Genomic DNA, 20,389 nt, shown 5'->3' with positions numbered 1-20,389 from the left:
TGGGAACCATACCACTGCGAGGTCTCTCCTAACAATTCCCAGCTCTCTTGAAAAACTATAGTTTCCCAGGATTATTTGTCGCAATCCACGACTGGGGCATGAGTGATTGAAACATGTGGATGTTGTGACCAGAATCCTTTAGCCTCAGAGAGCTGGGTAACCTGAAGTCCTCTCGACGTTGCTGGACTCCATCTCCCATCATCCTTGGTCCTTGGCCATGCTATCTGGGGCTGATGGGAATTGGGAGTCCAATCATCCAGAGGCTCACAGGTTCAGCATCCCCGAACCAGACCTTCACTTGCCTTCACTGCCCCTGTCTACCTCCATCACAACTTTGCCTTCTTTTAACTCAGAGTCCTCCACATGTTGATAGGCTGCACTCCCCTTATCCCCACCCCTGGGTCATACTAGCTGGGGCTGATGGGGGTTTGAGCCCAAAAACACCTGGTTCTTCACTCCTAGCTCTGGTGAAAGAAACTCAGGTGGCGCTGTGGGTTAAAGCCTCAGCACCTAGGACTTGCCGATCGAAAGGTCGGCGGTTCGAATCCCTGCGGCGGGGTGCGCTCCCGCTGCTCGGTCCCAGCGCCTGCCAACCTAGCAGTTCGAAAGCACCTCCGGGTGCAAGTAGATAAATAGGGACCGCTTACCAGCGGGAAGGTAAACGGCGTTTCCGTGTGCGACTCTGGCTCGCCAGAGCAGCGATGTCACGCTGGCCACGTGACCCGGAAGTGTCTCCGGACAGCGCTGGCCCCTGGCCTCTTAAGTGAGATGGGCGCACAACCCCAGAGTCTGTCAAGACTGGCCCATACGGGCAGGGGTACCTTTACCTTTACCTTTAAGTCTTGCATCTCACTGACTGTAAGCTCCTGGGAGCAGAGGCCTGTCTTCATTCTTTCCATTTATTATGAAATCCTAGTCTTGCCTCTTTGCCCGACAACAGGCCTCCAAAGCAGCTCGCAGTAAGATAAAGCAAACACACAAACAACTCACAATAAACTTTTGAAACAAACCAATAGAAAGCAACCGTCGCTGCAAGACTACAGATGTGATAGTTACCAGTATGAACATCCCTTCCCCGCACAAAGAAAGCTAGCAGATCAGGGTGACAAGAATTGTTTTCTGAATACTGGGAGGTGGAGTCTCAACAGCACGGGGAGGGAAGTTTCATATACTAGCAACAGGCTCATCCTCTGAGTGCCACCAAAACAAGGCCATCTGCACAAGCACAAGGAGGAAGCCACAGGTGGGCTCAGAGGAATTTGCAGTGAATATAAACAAACTAACTTGGAATGGAGTAGCCCCAGAAAGGTGTGGCTGGCTGGCTGGCACACTCCAGGAACAGAAGCACTTAAATGCTGAAACATTTTTTTTGCAGTTCCCACTCACTTCACAATGTCAACATACAATAGGATGGAGGAAACCAGGAGAGAGGCCAAAAATTATTATTTTTTAAAAGGGGGTGTATGTGTTTGTAATCGTCCCCCTCCCTCCCTTTCTCTCTACCTTTGTCGCCCAAAATGCCGTCAATGCTGTGCTTGGCCTTCTTCTCGCTGTCGTCCTCTTTCTTATCGCAGTCCTCCTCTTCCTCTTTCTTCCCGAACTTGATTCGGAGCACCCGGCTAATCGAACTCACTAAACCTCAGACAGTCAAAGACAGAAGAAGAAAATATAAGCTGCTTTGAAACTGGAAAGTTGAAACTGGGAGGCAAAAAAGGTACTTCCATCAGTAATGGTGAGGATTCTCTCCATCCATGGTGGAAGGTCAACATCTATTGCTGCTCCATCCCTATGACATCCTATCACCAGCCCCAACTCATAAGGCCTGCCCATCTGGAGATTGCAGATCTCCTGTTTGGATTTTCAAAGCACAGGGAACGGCCACATTTGGGGAAGAAAATGCTTGGGGCAGCAGTAGTTGGAGGGGAAAGTGGAATAGATGAGGGGGAATTAAAGGAAGCACTAGGGTTCGCAATCCACATTAAGCCAAGGTATGGATTGGCCAACAGCCCAAAAGTCTCTGTTGCATCCACACCTAACAGGAACTTCTTCTAAGTAAAGGTAAAGGGACCCCTGACCATTAGGTCCAGTCGTGACCAACTCTGGGGTTGCGGCGCTCATCTCGCTTTATTGGCCGATAGAGCCAGCGTACAGCTTCCGGGTCATGTGGCCAGCAGGACTAAGCCGCTTCTGGCGAACCAGAGCAGCGCACGGAAACGCCGTTTACCTTCCCGCCGGAGCGGTACCTATTTATCTACTTGCACTTTGACGTGCTTTTCAACTGCTAGGTTGGCAGGAGTTGGGACAGAGCAATAGGAGCTCACCCCGTCACAGGGATTCGAACCGCCGACCTTCTGATCGGCAAGTCCTAGGCTCTGTGGTTTAACCCACAGCACCACCCGCGTCTCCTACTTCTTCTAAACCAGGGCTTAAAACAAAATAAAAGTGGTCCATGGACTATCAGCGGCCAGCAATCCTTGTTCAGGTGGACATGCCCACACCAAATCATTGTTTAAATCTTTAGTTTTAATCCTGTGAACCGCCCCGAGACCTGCGGGAATAGGGTGGTATACAAGTTTAATAAATAGTAATAATATTTAAATTTTGATTGCTTCTTTTCTTTTTCTTACGTATTGCATTTCACTGCATTACAGTGTGAATTTTATGGAACACAAGTTTAGCAATAAATATGAAATGAAAGGACTAAAAACCCAGTGAGGTATCTCACTTAGGAAGAACTCGCTGGTCCAGCAAGTTCAGTATTGTCTACTCTGACTGGCAGCTGCTCTCCAGAGTTTCCGGGAGGGAGTCTTTTCCTAGCTCTGCCTGGAGATGTCAAAGACGGAACCCAGGACTTTTGGCATGCAACTCAGATGCTCTACCACCGAGCTATGATGCTTCTCTGTGTTTGAGCAGGTGTCATCTTAGATGTACTTAACTCCTGCAGGAGTCCTTAAATCAACAAACAGGCCAACGACTCTCTAAATACACAGCCCAACCCCCAACCCCAGTTATATTTAGGATAAACACACACAACTCCCACCCTTAACAAACCAACACACTGAAACTACTGTCCTCAAAACACCTTTGGAGCGGGGGTGTGTGTTGAGGCTTCAGTTGGTACATTGGCATAAAAAAGGGTAAAGGGACCCCTGACCATTAGGTCCCGTCGTGGCCGACTCGGGTTGTGGCGCTCATCTCGCTTTATTGGCCGAGGGAGCTGGCGTACAGCTTCCGGGTCATGTGGCCAGCATGACTAAGCCGCTTCTGGCAAACCAGAGCAGCGCACGGAAACGCCGTTTACCTTCCCGCCGGAGCGGTACCTATTTATCTACTTGCACTTTGACATGCTTTTGAACTGCTAGGTTGGCAGGAGCAGGGACCGAGCAACGAGAGCTCACCCCGTCACGGGGATTCGAACCGCCGACCTTCTGATCGGCAAGTCCTAGGCTCTGTGGTTTAACCCACAGCGCCACCCACATCCCCATACCTTGGCATAAATGGAGGCCAAAAGACTGCGATGGGCTGCTGGTCCCATTTTTTTTTTTAAAAAAAATCCCTAACCTGTGGCCCTCCAGAAGTTTTGGCCTCCAACTCCCATGATCCCTAGCTAACAGGACCAGTGGTTGGTCAGGGATGATGGGAATTGTAGTCCAAAACATCTGGTGGGCTGAAACTTGGGGATGCCTGGATTAGAGTGTCAGACTAGGACATAGGTACAAGTAGGTAGCCATGTCTTCAGATACTCTTAAGATATTCTTCAGATCTGAAGTGTGCATGCACACGAAAGCTCATACCAATAACAAACTTAGTTGGTCTCTAAGGTGCTACTGGAAGGATTTTTTAAATTTTGTTTAGAGTAGGACACGGGAGACCAAGGGGTCAAATCCACCACTGAGTGAGACCTTGGGCCAGTCACCGCCTCTCTCAGCCCAACCTACCTCACATGGTTGTTGTGGGGATTAAATGAGATGCGGGGAGAACCACACATACCACCTTGAGCTCCTTGGGGGAGGAAGGCAGAATATAAATGTATAGGAAACCTTGGGTGCCGAGATCGAATCCAGCCCTCTCTGTCTGGCCCTTGGGACTCTCGCCAGGTCACACACACCCTGCTCATCACCCTTGTTGAGTGTTTTTGCCTGGCTAGAAATGTGTCCTTGAACTCCGATCATTCCTCTTGCCTGCCTGGATGAAGGATGGTGTGTGTGTGTGTGTAAATATGTGGGTTTGTGTAGAAACCAACCCGCCGTACAAAGTTAAAATTCCTATTTGTTGCTCTGCTGCTAGCCCCGACAGCCACCAAAAGGTCACTCACAAGGGAACGGTGGTTCTGCCTGCCCTAAACAGTTTGGGGACAGCACCGCCTTCCCCTATATGACCCTATACATTTGTAAGAACTTCTATGGGGGCCCTGCATACTTGCACAACATCAGACAGATCAATTCAACTAACAGGCTTGAGGGATACGGCCTTTGTGGTGGTGGCCCCTTTGGTGTTGAAGCTTCCTTCTCAATTACCTGCTCATGGTGCCCACAGTAAAGGCCTTCCAATGGCCCTAGTAACCTACCTTGGCCCCTGTGTCCTAACAGTATGGTCATTTGGAGACCTGAGCTGTCCTCAGTTGTGTTTTACCTAACTCTTCATGGCCTGACTTCTGAAAGCCAGTGAGATGCAGTGCTGGGAGTGTTTGACGAGGACCTGGTTCAAATCCTGACTTGGCCATGAAGCTCGTTGGGTGACCACAAGCTAGTCGCTGCCTCTCAGTCTAAGCTACCTCACAGGGGTGTTTTAGGAATTAAATGAGGAGCGGGGAGAGACCTGGCACTTCTTGGAGAAAAGGTTGGGATATGAATTCAGCAAAAATGATAAAATATTAAAATTAAGTCAAAGTGTCTTTGGTGATGTGACTGCGTAATGCATCTCGTCTAGTTGTACACAGCTGACTTCTGATAATTCCAGTGTCTGCTGGAATTGAGATTGGTGGGGCGGAAGGGAGGTCAACAGTAGGTGGTGACGCAGCCAAGAAAAGGCAGAGTCAACTAATTCCGGTTGTGCTCCCATCCTCCTGGTTGTTGAATTCTGCAAGGTCAATGTTGAGACTAAGGAGGAGGAGGGTCACTCTGCCTGAACTGCATGCAAGTAAGAAGGCAGACTAGATGAGGCCCCATTTGCCCTCATGGAGCAGCCTCTACTAGATTCTCTCTCTCTCTCTCTCTCTCTCTCTCTCTCTCTCTCTCTCTCTCTCTCCTTATGCCCTCATTGCAAATGTATAGATATAGAACTTTTTCACATTATACCTATTGAAGAATTTAGTAGAACCAGAAAACCCACAGGCCTTTATATCATGCTAACAGAATGATGTCTCTCCCCAAATTAAAACATCAGAACTTCCTGGTTTGGGAGGAGGAGGAGGAGGAGGAGGAAGAAGAAGAAGAAGAAGAAGAGGAGGAGGAGGAGGAGGAGGAGGAGGAGGAGGAGGTGGAGGAGGTGGAGGATTTTAATCTGAATTACCTATCCACACCATGAACACCCGGACACCCAGAAGGCAGAGTGAAAGTGAAATTGACAGGGCCTGAACGCTGTCTACTCATACTTAAGACAATATTGTTTTTAATGACTTTGGTGTTATAGTTGATGTTTTTGAATTGGGCCCTCCAAATTGTTTTTAATATTGTGCTTTAATGCTATAACCTGTCCTGGGACCTTAGGGTGAAGGGCGAATAATACAAACATAGATAGATAGATAGATAGATAGATAGATAGATACATTAAATTTACTTGCCAAGTTAAATCCCCCTGCCTTTTAACAATGCCTGCTTCTAAGTAAATGTGCCCAGAAGGGGAACCTTATATGAAATTCTGGTATATAATTTTACTCAGGTGGCTCAGGGCGGAGCTTACTAATAATATCATGCATTTGTTAATTACTGTATATCTTGCTTTGAATGCCAGTTCTTAAAGTAAGTTTCAAATATGGCAACAGTAGATCCACTCTAAACTATAGGAGGAGTAACACGGGAACATTAAAACAACCTGCCCTCAGATGTTAAAGTGTTCAGCATCCAGATTAAAAAAATAAATGGAGGTTATAGCCAGCTAAGTCCTAATACTCAGAGTAGATCCATTGAAATTCATGGACCAAAATTATCTATGTCCGTTTTTTTTTTTAAAAAAAAAGGAATTTCCTTTTCACGATCAAGTGGTATATAAATTTTATGAAATAAATAAAATGCATGAATTCCAATAGGTCAACTCTGCATAAGGCTTGGCATTGGGTATTAACCTGGAAAGCACAGAATGAGGTGGCACAAAGGGACTGTACCATTACAAACTGGGTATGGGTGTGCTTGTATCAGTTTTGGAATCCTCTTGCGTGCAAAATGGACTCTCCTCCCAGGCGGCAAAGGAGCACAGAGGAAATAAAAGCTAAACAGTTTCTCACTACTATTATTGTTATCATTGGGTGGGTGCATTCCAAAGTAAGATCCCCCCCACTTGTGGTTTGAAGTGGCACTGTCTACTCCAATACCTTTTTCTATTTTGCTGTGCAGATCAGGACTTCTGGTACCCTCCAGATATTTTGAACTACAACTCCCATCACCCCTGATCACTGGTCATGCTGGCTAGAGCTGCTGGGAACTGTAGTTTGAATCATCTGGATGGCACCCTCTCTTCCTATCAGACAAAGATCTGGAAAATATTACTAGATATCTGAACTGATGGGGGCAGGGACAAGAGGAGATGTAGGTTTTCTGTTCTGGCTCATCTCGACAAAACTCTAAGCGGTTGTATGGTTGGTTCTGAATCTATAGCAACAAGAAAGGAATATTTTCTTTAGTGTTTTAAGAATGTAGTATGACAGCTTTCGGGTTATACCAGACTCTCTGCCAGACTGATGCATAGCTCTGTGATACTCAGAAGGTTGCATCAAATGTATTGGGTAATATGTAAAATGGGATTGTCTGGCTTGCTCTGTTTTTCTCCTCAAATTGCTCCAAACCGTCAGGAGAAGCCAGGGAGATGGAAAATAAGTGAAATGTCACTTGTTTGAGTCACACAGGCTGTTTCTCAAAAAAGAACAACACAAATCAAGCATGCATAATTGCGACCCAAAAACAAAAGCCACACAACAGCACCTCTGTGACCCAAAATCTGGGAGGCAGAGAGACAGGTGTGCAAAGTTTTGAGTTTCAGGTAAGCTTTCAGTCTGCTGAAGAATGCTGTGACATCTGAAAGCTTGCGAACTCACCTTCCAACTTAACTTGATAAAGTGCTATCCATTATTGGGAAAATATGTGAGCTGCCACCTTTTGGTACAGAGCTCTCTCTCTCACACACACACGTACCGAGAAGTTAAAGTTTATCTTTCAATAAACTATAGCTCCAGGGGTCAATTTTATCTATTAAATGTATAATCCTTACTGTATTTGCTGCCACGCAAAATTAAGAGAGAATTGAGGGTTTAGATTCTGAGTCTCCACATTCACTGTTTAATACCTGAAATTATGCATGGTATGGAGAAAGCAGGTAGAGAAAAGGTCTTCCTCCCTCTCTCCTAGAACACTAGAACTCACGAATGTTTGAAGATTCAGGACAGACAGGCGAAAGTCATTATTCGCATAGTGCAAAGTTAAACTCTGGAACTCACTCCCACAGGACGCAATGATAGCCACCAACCTAACTGGTCTTAAAAGAGGTTAGGGCAAATTCAAAGAGGCTACCAATGGCCCCTAGCCATGATGGTTATACTCTCAGTCTCCACCTTTGAAGACAGCAATGATTCTGAATACCAGTCGCTAGGACCCACAGGAAGGGAGAGCGCTCTGGTACTCTGCTTGTGGGCTTGCCAATGGGGCAGCAGGCTGGCCGCTGTGAGACGAGAATGCCTGGTTAGATCCAGCTGAAGACTCTGATAAAATCTGCAGGTCTTCCTACATTCGCAATGGACACTTTTAGATTTAGCAACCCTTCTGCACAATTCACTCGCTAGTCTACAGGGTGTCGTTATAAGTCCAGATTTGCAAATACTGGGGATCAGGGACACCCCCGCCCCCCCAAATGATCCAGAAGCCACTTAAGTCACCTGCAACATTGCTGCAAAGACCAGCTTCTGCTGATGGGGCAGACAGAGCCAGAAGTCAAAGCTGCAAATTCAGCTTGAGACTCAAGCCGGCTCTCTCATCACACACAGCTGACATTGTTTTTGGCCTGTCCCACCTGAAACTGCAAGAGGACGGGTTGGGGGTTGGGGAGGAATTTGTGTAAAAAGTAAAAAAAAAAATCCAGAGTAAACCTGGAGAAGGGATCAAACTCCAGCTTCATCTTGGATTTCTGAATCCAGGGATTTGCCTATTTATTTCTTCCTGGGCCTCTCAGTCTGAAACAGGACGACAGAACAAAGGCTATGCAAGCTTTAGAGTGCTGCAGAACTCTTTCTTGGGGAGTCACAAAACGCACGGAACCTGGTCTGTGCTTTTGAGCGCGTGCATTGAGTTATTTGCCCGCCTCTTAGCCTGGAGGGGAAGATTTTGGTCTCAAGCTGGCCTGTTTGTAGATAAACGCATCCCTAGATTAGTTCCTCCCTCCTCCCCACCCAATTACAGGATTTCATCCCCCCCCCTTCCTTCTCCCCGTTTGGGCTTTTTCCAAGCTGCCTTCTCACCTGAAGGGACCGTGCTTCGGTCGCAATGCCCATCCTTCAGCAGTCGGTCCCGGATCTCCCAGCTAAACATCCCGGGGTTTTCTCGTTTATACTCTTCTATTTTCTTCTCCACGTCGGGAGTAGCGACCTGCTTTTGGGATCAATGCGCCGTCGGGAAAAGATCCGAGGTGGGGTGGGGGAAAGAGGTTTGCAGCGGGTGGGACAGGGGGAAGAGAAAGAAAAAGGATTCACTTTTAAATTTAAATTTTGGGGAGCGGGTAAAGGTGTGCCCTCGCCTCGGCCCAGGCGCCTCGCCATTCAAATGTTCTCTTTAAACGACTCCCAACTAAACATTACTCAGAGTAAACCCATGGAAATTCATGAAACTTAGCCAGCCAGGTCTGTTAACTTCAGTGGGTCTACTTTGAGTAGGACTAGCAGTGGCTACAACCCCTCTTAAAATAAAAAAAATACATAAATAAGATCTGTTTTAGTCTAGAATTTATTCTAAGGGTGCTTGCATCAAGCCTTTGGTAGTTTCCCAAATTCCCCCCCACCTCAGGAAAACCTCCCAAATCCAAACTACTCAGCCCCCTCTCCTTAAAGGCTTCTGAAAAAAAAAGCCCACCCCCTTTAACCGGAGGGTCCTTATTTTACAACTTTTGATGGTTTCCCAAACCCCCCAGAGAGCCCAAATTTGTCAAGTCAATATTTTACTGTACCTCTCTATGCATTTACCTAGGAGTAAACCCCGTTGTACGCCGCAGGACTCGTTTCCGAGGAATTTCCCCTAGGGATCCGGGCTTCGCGCGGGGGCTTACTTGAGAGTAAGGGGACCGATCCAGTTCCACCCTGGGATCCTTACTCAGAAGTAAAGTTCCATGGGTTTCAATGGAGCTTACTCCTGAGTAAGCGTGCCTGGAGTCGGACAGATTTCCCCGCCCCAGCCTCTCACTTCTAAAGATACATATTTTTTAAAAGATTTTTTAAAAAATGACTCCGAGTGTGAACGATTATAAATTAGCTGCAAATATCATCCTTTATCCACTCTGCTCTGATTTATGGTTGTAAAGTGAGATCAAATGAGGAACTGACAGATTTCGCTTTTCTCTCGGTAAACGCTTCCTATTTTGAGCTGCCTGTCGGAGATGACGGGACCCATCGCCCAGAGGCTCATCTCATGATAAATAACCATGAATGCAAAGAAAAAAAGAAAAAAAAGAGCAGCCGGAGGGCCCCGATCCGGGACACGTCTCCCGAGAGAAAGCCCGTCCGAAAATCCTTCCTCAACGGACCATAGCTAAGAGCCACCATACCGCTCAACTTTTTCTTTTTTGTTATTCGGAAGTAAGTCCAGTCGTGAGGCATAATGGGCAAACTGAACCGTGTCTGCCCAGATTCCGTGGGGTTTTCTTTTAGTCCCCAGGTAAGCGAGGTTGGTGTGGCAGCTTCAGGGAACTAGTTAAGCTGCCATCTAGCTCCGTATTGTTTGCACTGGCAGGCAGCAGCCATGGGAATCAGGTAGGGTTTTCTCGCAGCAGCCCTACCTGGAAACCCGGAACCTTCTGCGCACGGAGATGCTTTCCCTTCGCTTTCGGGGTGCGTGTCCAGAGAAGGGTCCCCCCAAAAAAGAGGTAGGGGAGAAGAGGCGAAGGCTACCCCCACCCCGCGCGTGCCCGAGGTAGCTACCCCGGGGACTCCCACTCACTCACCCTGGGTTTACTTCCACCGATGGCTCCTGGGCGGATGGAGCCGGTCTCCTGGTACCTGCAGAGGATTTTGGAGACGCAGCCGTGGGAGACGCGGAGCTGGCGGGAGATGACGCAGGGCCGGATCCCGTGGTGGGCCATTTCCACGATCTTGTGGCGGATGTGGTTGGGGAGGGGTCTCCCGTTGATGAAGACGCCGCCCAGCTGGTTGACCCGGCCTTGGCCCAGCGGGGTAGAGACTGCGAGGTAAAGGAGAAGAGAGGGAGAGGGAGAGAGAAGGCAAAGGTGACTTTTACCTGCGGGTTCCCTCGGGGTAAAGCCCTTATCACATTTTAACCGAGGTAAGGCTGCCCTCCTTTACCTACCCCGCCTGAATTTAACCGGATTTCGGACCAGACCCGTATCGCGGAGTAAGTCCCGACCGAACCCGTTTATTAGCTCACAGCATAAGTGGATCTCGGGACCAGATCCACCGCAGTCTCCCCTTTGTGATGCGGAGCGGGCAGTACCTACATTTTTACTCACTTCGTTTTATCCACATATTCCCCGTAGTTATAGATAACTTGCTGGATGTATAAGAAAGCACCTATATAATCTAGATCTCGCCTATTTGAATTTAGAGACAAACTTATTATCTGGATCGGCTAATTTATCACTGTCTTGAGATCGGGAAGAAAGTGAATCGGGTTTTTATTTAGTGCAGGCTCACACAACACACACGCACACCCTCCCTTATTCTCAATACAGTTACTCGGAAGTAAGGTCCCGATCCGATTCACAGCGGAGCTGGAGAAAACTAAAGAGGGCGAGGCCGTTTCTGACTGAACCCGGTTCAAGTTTAGTTCCGGACTCAAATCGTGGCTGTTAAGTTTATTTTATTTTAAAAAGTGGGGCGCTGAAAGATAAAATTCACAACATTCTGGTTCCCGATCCTAACCATGTTTGTCCGGAAGTAAGTCTCTACGATTTTTATTTATCGAACTGATATCTAAGGGGAAGGGAATGATCGGAGGATTTTACAGCAATTCGGATTACACCGAAGCGTCCATCACCGGCGCGTTTGGTCTGGATTTGGCGTACTCCAACGGAGGACCCACTCAGAGGCCTTATCCACAATCCACATAACTAAAGACTTGGAGGAAAGGGACTATTTTGGGGGGTGACCCCCCTCAATCTTAGGAAATTTCACCCCCCACAAAAAGTTCTATGGTCTTTATTGATGCGGATTCTGAATGAATAAAGCTCCCCTTGAACCCAGGTCCAGATAAACAGGAATAAATTCTGGTTACAATGAAACGTTATGAAGGTGAGCCTTCCTTAAATATCTCTGTCCCGTGGTAACATCCCTTCTTTCCAAAATTTCTCGTTTTCAAAAGCCAAAGGGCTGTTTTATGTTCAAACGACACGCGGGCACGTGAAACACGCCTCTTTCTTTTTCTCAACCCCTCCTAAGAACCACACCAAAGTCAGGGCTTTGGGATCGCGGTCCCGATCAGAATATACTTTCCTGCTTCAATTACGAGGTCTAAACCGAGTCGAGGCCCAAATGATCGGCACTCTGTGTATGCGTCAGAGACAGCTTACAAAGACAGGTTTGAGAACTTTCAGTGTAACTGGCAAGGCCGTGTGCTGGGGCGGGTTTTTCTCACACTCCCCCCTGAAAACATATTTCCCTGCCAGCTACTGCCTTACACGCGCTTGCTCCATGAATAAGCCGCACGGAACAAAGAGGAACCACTCCTCCTTAGGATCGCGCCGCGCGCCAAACACCCGCGCAACAGCATCCTAGGCGCCAGCTCCTCGGGAGTAAGGCCCGCTTTATTCAGCCAGGCGTGAGCTTCCTCGGGAGCAAGCATGCCCGGAGGACCCCTCAGAAAGGAAGCCCCATTGGGCTTTTGAGGGGCTTACTCTCGCGTAGACATGGCCCCCAAGACTCCTTTGGAGCCAGTTTCTCCCTTTAATGTCTCTGGCGGAGATCCGAGCCTCTCTCCCCCCGTGAGTTTCACTGAACCCAGGAGGAGAGCGGCGCCCGGTTCCGTGGTTTTCCTCTCCCCGGGTTCATTTTAAATGCAGGACGTCGGAACCATTGAAAGGAATGGACAGCGTTACCTTCGGGCCATCCCTTTCAGTGGGTCTTCTCTGAGTAAGTTGGAGGCAAATACCAGGCGCTTTGTCGCTTTCTCACAGATCGGTCTGCGCCAAAACTTCTCAAAATTCCCCTCCCCTCCTCCTCCCCTTAACCCCAATATATATTTTATAAATGGTTCCCTGGGCGCCTCTCCAGCTGAGCGCGCAGACATCTGTTTGCGTTTCCCTCTCAGCTGCCTTGATCTCTATCTGTGTAAGGTTGTCCTTTTTCTTCGTCTTCTCTCGTTTGGCCTACACGCGCCCCCTGCAAATAACAACCACCAACGTCTTCTAACCCCCCTCTCACCAAACCACTACTTTTGATAAACTACAAAATGTCCTTTCTCCCTCATCCTTACCCAGCTTGGAGAACGGCGCCGTTATAGAAACCTCATTCCCCCCCTTTCTGTGACCTGTTAGGCTTGAAAACAGCCAAGGTTTTTTGGGGAAAGTGTGTTTCTGTTACGTATTACTGTTATACACACATACAAGGAATACCTGTTCATCTTTACATAAATCAGTTTATATGCATATATAGAAAGAGTTCATTTCAGTATATATAAATCAGGGATTATCAGTATTTAGTGATTAACCAAATCATAAATGGGATCCAGAGTAAGCTCGCTTTTATATTTTTATATGATGCTTTTTATGATGCTTTTATACACATATGCAGATAGTTCTCGCATAAAATAAAAGTCTATTTTATACATGTGCACGCTTCCTTATATCTTTTTTAAAAAGTATTCCTATAACCAAATTGCGTTATGAAAAGCGCCCACCTTCCCAAGCAGATAAACTTTCAAATATAAATATTGCTTCAAGTGGGTATTTAAAGTCACATATCCCCCAATTTTCTGGTAGTGGAAAAGTAGACATGAATTTTATTTTGAGGGGTGGGGTGAGAGAGAACGTATTCGGGTTTCTCCCCCTTCCCTTTTCTCCCTCCCTCTCTCTTTTTAATATTTCTTCCTCGCTTCGAGGATGGTGGCTCCCCAACACATTTGGAAATTGGGGTGGGGGAGAGAAAAAAAGAGACTGGGATGGGGGGGTGTTATATGATGGTCTCTCCCCCCTCTCTAACCCCCGACTTCCACTCTTCTTGGCGAAGAGAGGAAAGTGGATTCCGGTCCTCGCCTGGCGGTTTAATCAAGAATCACGCGCCGCTAATTCGGAGTCACTCGGCGCGCGCTGTCATTAGCCACAGCTCAGCCTCGAGTGGGCTCAGCCTGTCTCCGAGAGGCGCCTGGACCGGCCGCCCGCTCCGCCTCGTCATTATTCCCCATCACGTTGTGCAAATATTTTGGTAATCCCCCTGATCTCTTTTTCCCTTTCCAGCGCCGCTTCACTTCATTTGCTCGCAGAAAAGGAGGCCCTTCACTCCAAATCCCCGCGGCGTGTGGGTTTTTGCGCAGCCGGCGTGGGTCCCCTGCCTGCTCGCCCCCCCACCCACTGCCTGCTCGCCCACTTGAGCACGCTCTCGGCTGAGCGAGCTTTGCTTTAATAAATGCAGGGAAGGGGACCCGGAGTTTGTTTAATTCTGGTTTGGTCGCCAATCAGGGGACCTGTGGTGGGGCGGGGGAGAGACTGAAGAAAATTGTGTGGGTTTTTTTTTAGGGGAGAGATGTCGGAAAGCCGCTTTCTAATTACTTCTCGCTCTCATTCAAATATAAAGAGAGAGAGGGGGGGTGGGGGGTGGGAGGTTGTAGAGGCGAGAGAACGTGGGTGTAATTGACAAGAGAAAGTGACAAGTTCTTTCCCAACCTTTGGCGCGCCCAACGTTCCATCGCAGACGCGCCGGGTCGCTTTCACTCGCTTCTCGTTTTTAAACCGAAAAATATCATCGCCGGACTCTGGTTTTGGAGTCAGGGGCGGTGGAGGACGAACGGACATTTTCATGCAAACGGAAAGCGGGGGTAAAGGAAGGGAGCCAGCTGCGCAAAGTTCATTCAAAAGCCCCTTCCAAAACGGTCTGCGACGAGTCAATGGCAAGCGAAACAACCCCACAATATATTATATATATATAACGAATACAGTTTGGAAAATTGGTGTCTCGTTAGGATTTGGAGGGAAACTTAGGAATGCCAAACGGCAGCGAGAAACGCCTGACTCCTTCCATCACGCGCAGGCTGGCTCGCAGAGTGAAAAAGACCCGCTTTGTCCCAAACGCGCCTACCCTCGCAAGCAGGCGGTTGTAAGAGCAGTCTTTACTCAGGAGTAAGCCCGGCAAGAGGGCTTCCTCCCCAGTAAAAGGGGACTGGCTTTAGGGCGGTTTCCAAGCGCGCTTTAAAAACGAAACTTCCTTTTGAACAAATGCCTCCTTTTAAAAAATTAAGAACACGGGCTGAAAGTTTAAGAGAATAATGGCGAAAAGTTTAAAAATGAAACGAATCGGAAGGCCCCGCTAAGAAGCGAAGAAGGAAAACCAAACCCTAACATTTTTATTTTGTAATTAAATTCTTCTTTTTTTAAAAAAAACCAACAACAACAACCAAGTATCTAACCTGGGAAGGGAAAAATGAGCCGCCTGCTTACCTTCTAAAGGAAATCCGGTGCGGGGATAATTCTGTCCGGGTGCTGGGCGCATCATCCTTGGTACTGTCCCAGGGAGCGCAGCCATACTCCAGACGAGGCTGCTGGGATGAACGGGTGGGTGGGAGGGAAGGAGGAAAGGGGGGGCCGCTGGGATGGAAGGTTTCAAGTCGAGAAAGCCGGAGAAAAAAGGGGAGTCCAAATCTTTGCAAGAAAAAAAGTGCCTATATAATTTTTTTTTACAAAAAAAAATGGGGTGCGGGGAGAGAGAACGTGGAGAGAGACAGAAGGAGAGAGGACCCCTCCTCTGGTCTGTCCCCTCTTGGAAAACCTCAGCCACTCGCTTCCCCCAAAGCCCCCCCAGAGTTTTAAAAAAATGAAAAAAAAGGGGGGGGGTTGAAATTGACCAGCTGGAACTGAGCTTGCGTCCTTTAGGAATGCGCGATGAAGACTGTGGAGTGAAAGCGAGCAGAGGTTGAATTTCTTTAGAGGAGGATTGCAGAAGGTTTTCTCCCCCCCCTCCTTTGCCTCCTTCTTCCTTCCTTCCCCCTTTCTTCCCTCACTCTTATTTTGCGTGCGTGTGTTGCTTCTTTTTTGGGGGGGGAGGAGGAGAAGAAGGGGGGTGTCTGATGACTGCTAGGATAGGAAGGGTTGGAAGTTGTGAAGACGGGTTGAACTTTGGCGCATCGGGGGAAATGCAAGAAAGGGAGACCGAAGAAACTCTGATAGGCTGCGGAGTGGGGATTTCCTCCCCCCTTTCTCCCTTCTAAAAAACCTCCTTTTTTTATTCATGAGCGCAGAGAAGGGAGATTTAACTCCGAGGCTTGGGAGCCAATCGCAAAGGGGCTGGTGTGTCCCCCGCTTCTCCCAGACGTATATCTACAGGATTTGTTTTTTTTAAAGTGGGTGGTGGTGGTCTCCGTAGGAGAGAAAACGGAATCTTCCCCTATATATCTATATATATTTTTAAGTGCTAGCATTCCGATCATTTCTTTCTTTCTTTTTTTTTTTTAAAAAAAAAAAAACTTTCCTAAAGTTTACCTGGGGAGGCGGAAGAATGACGTCCCTTCGCTCCCCCCTCCAAGAAAACAAACAAACCACTATTTCGTCAAAAGTAGTTTTGCCACTTCCCAGGACAAATGAGGTTTTTTGGGGGGGGCGAGGAAAAGGGGGGAGAGAGGGGGGACCTCAGCACTCTCCCCTCAACTCCGTCGCCCTAACTCCTCCAGGGACCGCTTCTCTGCCCCCCAACTTATTAGAATAGAGGTTTCCACACAAAAATAAGCAGTCATTTCCCCGCTAAAGGGAGTCTAGGAGGGACATCAATTCTGTCCTAAGCAGAAGGAAGTGATAACCGGGAACCCCTTTACCTTAACCCAAGCCTTAAACTTGGGGAGAGAGACCCGTCCACCTTGACTGCATCATATATGTATAATATATATTTGAGAGACAACGTCTCCACAATAGGTTTCAGAACAGCAGGAGCAGATACGATTCACACATCGGGACCCACAACTCTTCCAGTCAGTCAATGAGGTCTTCCTGCCTTCACACCTAGCAGGTATTCCCTCCCCCCGAAAATGACTTAAGGGCAGCTGTGGGTCGAGGAAGGGACCCTCATTTACCGGTAGCTTTAAGCAGCTGGAGGATCGCTCCCCTCGGACCTCTGAGCAGGAGAGGGCTTGCTTCCGAGTAGACTTCGCAGCATCGCTTCTCTGGTAACTTGGAAGGCAATAGACTTTTGTGGAAAAGAACAAACATATCAGTACTGTACTAGGATTTACTTCAGAGTAACAGCATGGTTAGAAGCGAGCCAGTGGGTCGCTCAGCCCCTTTTAAGTCTCTTTCCCCACTCCATATAATTTATTGAGAGTTAGACACTCAGGTGTAAGGTCTACACTTCTTTCTTTCTCCCCCCTCCCCACTTGGCGAATCGATTTTTGTCGGCTGCTGGTTTCATGGGGTCTTGGAACGCGAAAATCGCAGCCAGGCAGCCCGGATCCTAGCCACGTGGATCTGGCATTAAGGCCCCACTCGTGTTACCTGAAAGCGCTTAAGATCGTTCAAGAGGCGCAACCCGATCCTATAATTCATATATACTCCGGGGAGGGGCATGTTTCAGTGAATCTGGTGCGTGTGTGTGTGTGTGGTTCGTCTCCTGCGCAACCTACCCGACGAACAACAGCCCGGGAGCAGCCAGATTCCATGCATGTTTACTCGGAAGCAAGCTCTGTTGAGCTCGATGGGAACGTTTTCCCGGGAAGCGGCGCCTAAGGATAGCAGCCCTTTCGTACGCAAGTTCTCTCGGAGTAAGTCCTAGTGGGTTTCACGGCACCTAGGTTTGCAGCCCCCCATCCTATACACGTCTCAATCGGAAGCACCACCGATAAGCGGGGCTTATTCCCCCTTCCCACAACCGAGAAGCATTTTCTGAAATGAAAAAACAACCCTTCTCCGTCTCTCACCCAGAACTAGTTAAGGTTGCGTGTTCCAGCTTTTTCTTAATAATTATCATTATTAACCCATACCCCTTTCCCAGCCGAAGCACAATAGCTAGATCTTTGACATTAATACCAATAGGAATAAGAACATGTGAACCATCTTTTTCTAGTCGATTTGGTTTGTTTGGGTCAATTTAGCCCAGGCTACGACGTCCCTCCTCTCCTAAACAGCGATCATAATTCTCTGAAACCCAGGACAGTGGCAGGGGCGGAGAAGGGGGGGGTGAAGGCAGCTGGTCTCCCCCTTCCTCTGAAGCTTTAAAGTGGATGACTCCATCCCTCCTTCCCAGCGGGCACCGACGCCAAAGCTCCGAAGTGTCCTTTGTTCCCCCCTTCCTTCTCTCTCTCTCTCTCTCTCTCTCTCTCTCTCTCTCTCTCTCTCTCTCTCTCTCTCCGCTCTTCCTTAACCCCCCCCCTAAATCGGAAAAAAAACTTTTGCAAACTACACTAAATGGAAGCCAAACACCTTTCCTTTTCCTTTAGCTCGTTGAACCAGCTGGTCTGAAATTATATATCCAAACACACACACACATTTTCAAGCAAATGAGCAATCAAACACAACTTCTTGTGTTAAACCTTTATCCTGATTTTATATCTGACCAGCGCCTTGGGCAACTTACTCGTTAGACAGACTTTCCCTCCCATTAACTGACTGTGTCGATTGATGGGAACCGGAGCTCTTCCCCGAACTCAAAATATTTTCAGAATCTTCCTGGGAAGAAGAGAGAGGTTCCTTTTCCACCACCGCCAAGTGATGGGGGGGGGGAATGAGAAGTTGCATAAACAGGTATATTTCTTTTTGAAAGTGTGTGTGTGCGCGCGCGCAATATATAGAGATATATAAATGTAAACCATCCATAACTGATCCGCTTCCCTCTCCTTTGACACTTAAAACAGTAGCTACATTATTATTATTATTTTAAATACATCCCGCCACTCCTCTCGACAGGTATGCATGCACAGCCCGCTGTTTCCTCCCAGTAGACAATTCCGCGGGAATAGGAGTGCGCTGGGGCCTCGTGGCTCCTACCGAGAGGGAAACCACTGTGGTGTACTGTGAAGGGGAAAAAAGACCCCTGTTTATATACCCCCCGTCCCAATTCTCTTGCACATCCGTGGGATGAAGAAACTGATGGTTCTCTCTGCGCTTCACCAATGCAACATCACAGTGGTATTTATTCGTTGGGGTAAGAGGGACGCTCAGCTCAGCGTTATATCAACGCAAAGGATTCCCAATTTAATCACAAATCGCGATATTCCACAGACCTAAAGGGGAATGCAGTTTCGATAACCTTTCTCATCTTCTCTTCTCGAAAGCTCAACGAGACATTAAATTTCACAAACACCCCCAACCCCCCGAAGGATTTCAAAGAAGACATCGCTGGAGATAAGAGCGATAATAATAAGATAGAATCATAGATTCATCTAGTCCAACCCAAGGCCATGCAGAATTCTCAACTACAGTGATACCTCGGGTTACATACGCTTCAGGTTACAGATGCTTCAGGTTACAGACTCGGCTAACCCAGAAATAGTACCTCGGGTTAAGAACTTTGCTTTAGGATGAGAACAGAAATCGCGCTCAGGCAGCGCGGCGGCAGCAGGAGGCCCCATTAGCTAAAGTGCTGCTTCAGGTTAAGAACAGTTTCAGGTTAAGAACGGACCTCCGGAACGAATTAAGTACTCAACCCGAGGTACCACTGTATATCATACATGACAGATGGCCGTTCTGCATCTGCTTAAAAACCTCCAAGGAAGGAGAATGCAGCACCTCCCTAGGGAGTCCGCTCCGCTGTCGAAGGACTTGTCAGAAAGTTATTCCTGATGTTTACTCGGAATTTCCTTTCTTGTAACTTGAAGCCATGGGTTCGAGTCCTACCCTCCGGAGCTGGAGGAAAACAAGCTTGCTCCACGTCCACGCAGTGGCGTAGCGTGGGTTGTCAGCACCCGGGGCAAGGCAAGTAATTTGCGCCCCCTAACCCTAACCCCCAGATGTTGCGCCAGGTGCGGCCGGCCCCCCCTGCACTCCCCACGCTACGCCACTGCCTCCACGTGACAGCCCTTGAGATATTTGAAGATGGCTACTATCTAGCGATAAGGATGGCAACGGGCAGACAGGTGTTTTGCGTAGGCATCAAACGCGTGTAAACGCTGAATATCGATCTCGATAGAGAATAAATAAATAAATAAATAAATAAATGCAAAATATTCTGATCTCGTGCGGACTCAATGGTGGGCCTCGATCCAGGGAAAAAAATCAATAAAAAAAGAAGAAAATTATTTCAGCTGGTAGGATTGGAACACAGGGTTTCGCGTTGAAAGAAAGGGGGTTAGATTTGACTGGGAGGTGAACTCAAGTGCAAAGACTGCGGAACTTTATAGAGGCCATCCCGGAACCAAGGAGCTTGCGCGGGAAAAACCAGGAATTCCTGGAGAGCAGCGACGCTATCGGGACTGAACGAGACTGTTTTGTGGCTCATCAAAGTGTGGATTGACTTACTAATGACAGGAGGACTGTGCTATCAACACCTGTTTTGTTTTTTTACTTGTGACCGAAGCTATCAGCCTCTGTAGATTCCTGCCTTTCGTTTCCTTCTAACCTCGCTGGTCAACCACATGCAGTATATTCCTGTAATTCAGGATATAACACTTATTCCCAGGGACGCGCTGGCATTCCACAAAAGCTTATGCCACGATAACATTAAGTCTTTGAGGTTGTTTTTAAGGCCTTCTGAAGAGCTGGACCAGACCCGTGTGGTTCAGATCTAGCTCAGCATCCAGTTCAGACACGGGGTAACTTCTGACTAATTATCCCTGGCTGAAGGTCCCATTTGAATCCCAGACCACGCACAGCAGCTTTTCAGAGAAACTGTACTGGA

General features: G+C 47.9%; 1 protein-coding gene across 5 annotated transcripts in view; it reads right to left on the bottom strand.

The window, feature by feature from the left end:
- PAX7 (paired box 7) overlaps positions 1 to 17,640 on the bottom strand; it is a 178,874-nt gene extending 161,234 nt beyond the window's left edge. The window contains exons 1-6 of one of the 5 annotated variants that reach the window (XM_079986953.1): positions 17,475 to 17,637; positions 16,635 to 16,731; positions 15,013 to 15,460; positions 10,354 to 10,589; positions 8,663 to 8,789; positions 1,504 to 1,638 (exon numbers count right to left, since the gene is read on the bottom strand). In XM_079986953.1, the coding sequence (XP_079843079.1) occupies positions 1,504 to 1,638; positions 8,663 to 8,789; positions 10,354 to 10,589; positions 15,013 to 15,460; positions 16,635 to 16,731; positions 17,475 to 17,524 (1,093 nt within the window). In that variant the 5' untranslated portion in view covers positions 17,525 to 17,637. Of the gene's footprint in view, positions 1 to 1,503; positions 1,639 to 8,662; positions 8,793 to 10,353; positions 10,590 to 15,012; positions 15,663 to 16,634; positions 16,732 to 17,474 lie in introns of those variants that run through there. The other 4 variants (XM_079986956.1, XM_079986957.1, XM_079986954.1 and 1 more) reach the window with 4 other exon arrangements.
- Positions 17,641 to 20,389: the final 2,749 nt, after the last annotated feature.

The sequence above is a fragment of the Podarcis cretensis genome (genome assembly GCF_951804945.1).
Source record: "Podarcis cretensis genome assembly, chromosome: 8".
Taxonomy (NCBI): domain Eukaryota; kingdom Metazoa; phylum Chordata; class Lepidosauria; order Squamata; family Lacertidae; genus Podarcis; species Podarcis cretensis.
The sequence above is the reverse complement of the archived record's forward strand: the minus strand, read 5'-3'. Positions and strand labels throughout refer to the sequence as shown.